The sequence below is a fragment of the Aptenodytes forsteri genome, unplaced genomic scaffold (assembly GCF_000699145.1).
Source record: "Aptenodytes forsteri isolate BGI_AS27 unplaced genomic scaffold, ASM69914v1 Scaffold209, whole genome shotgun sequence".
NCBI lineage: Eukaryota > Metazoa > Chordata > Aves > Sphenisciformes > Spheniscidae > Aptenodytes > Aptenodytes forsteri.
In genome coordinates, this window is record NW_008795034.1 from 1,064,226 (window position 1) to 1,065,163 (window position 938).

Sequence of the window (938 nt, forward strand, 5' to 3'; positions counted from 1 at the left end):
CGGGTCAGCTCCGCCAAGGACATTGCCGCCGGCATGGTGGGTGCCACCGGGGGATGGGTGGGTGGGATGGGTGCTGGTGGGTGGGGGACTGTGGGGTGGGGGTGTCCCCCGCTCTCAGCCCTCCACTCCATGAACATCATCCACCGTGACCTCAACTCTCACAACTGCCTTGTGCGGGAGGTGAGTCCCACCTTGGTGGTGTCCTCCCCTGGCCTGGGTGGGGGTCTCAGCCCCCTGCATGGCTCCCCTTATGCCTCACCCCTCTCCATCCACCCAGAACAAGAGCGTGGTGGTGGCCGATTTTGGGCTGGCACGACTGATGGTGGACGAGAAGAACCAGCCCGAACATCTCAAGAACCTGAAGAAACCGGACCGCAAGAAGCGGTACACGGTGGTGGGGAACCCGTACTGGATGGCCCCCGAGATGATCAATGGTGAGCCTGGCCATGGTGCCGGGAGGGGGGACGTGGCCATCCAGGGCTCTGTCCCCAAGCAGGGGACACTTGGTGGGGCAGGGACAGGATGTGCAGCATGGCCTGACCCATCTCTCCCCGCAGGGAGGAGCTACGATGAGAAGGTGGACATCTTCTCTTTCGGCATCGTCCTGTGCGAGGCAAGCACCATTGGGATTGGGGTCTTCCCCTTAGAGTTGGGGTCTCCGGTTGGGGTCTCCCCTTGGGGTTGGGGTCCTCATTATGTTTGGGGTCTCTCCCTTGGGGTTGGGGTCCCCTGATGGGGCTGAGCCCGCTCCTCTCTCCCACAGATCATCGGCCGGGTGAGCGCTGACCCCGACTACCTGCCCCGCACCACCGACTTCGGCCTCAACGTCAGGGGCTTCCTGGACCGCTACTGCCCCCCCACCTGCCCCCCCAGCTTCTTCCCCATCGCCGTCTGCTGCTGCGACCTGGACCCCGAGAAGCGGTGAGTGGTTGGGACGC

The 938-nt window shown here is 64.4% G+C and overlaps 1 protein-coding gene across 1 annotated transcript in view; it reads left to right on the forward strand.

Moving 5' to 3' along the window:
- Positions 1 to 925, forward strand: part of LIMK1 (LIM domain kinase 1) — a 43,567-nt gene extending 42,642 nt beyond the window's left edge. The window contains exons 30-34 of the mRNA XM_009276441.1: positions 1 to 40; positions 119 to 180; positions 278 to 434; positions 558 to 613; positions 764 to 925. Coding sequence (XP_009274716.1) covers positions 1 to 40; positions 119 to 180; positions 278 to 434; positions 558 to 613; positions 764 to 925 — 477 coding nt within the window. The remainder of the gene's footprint in view (positions 41 to 118; positions 181 to 277; positions 435 to 557; positions 614 to 763) is intronic.
- The last annotated feature ends 13 nt before the right edge of the window (positions 926 to 938 follow it).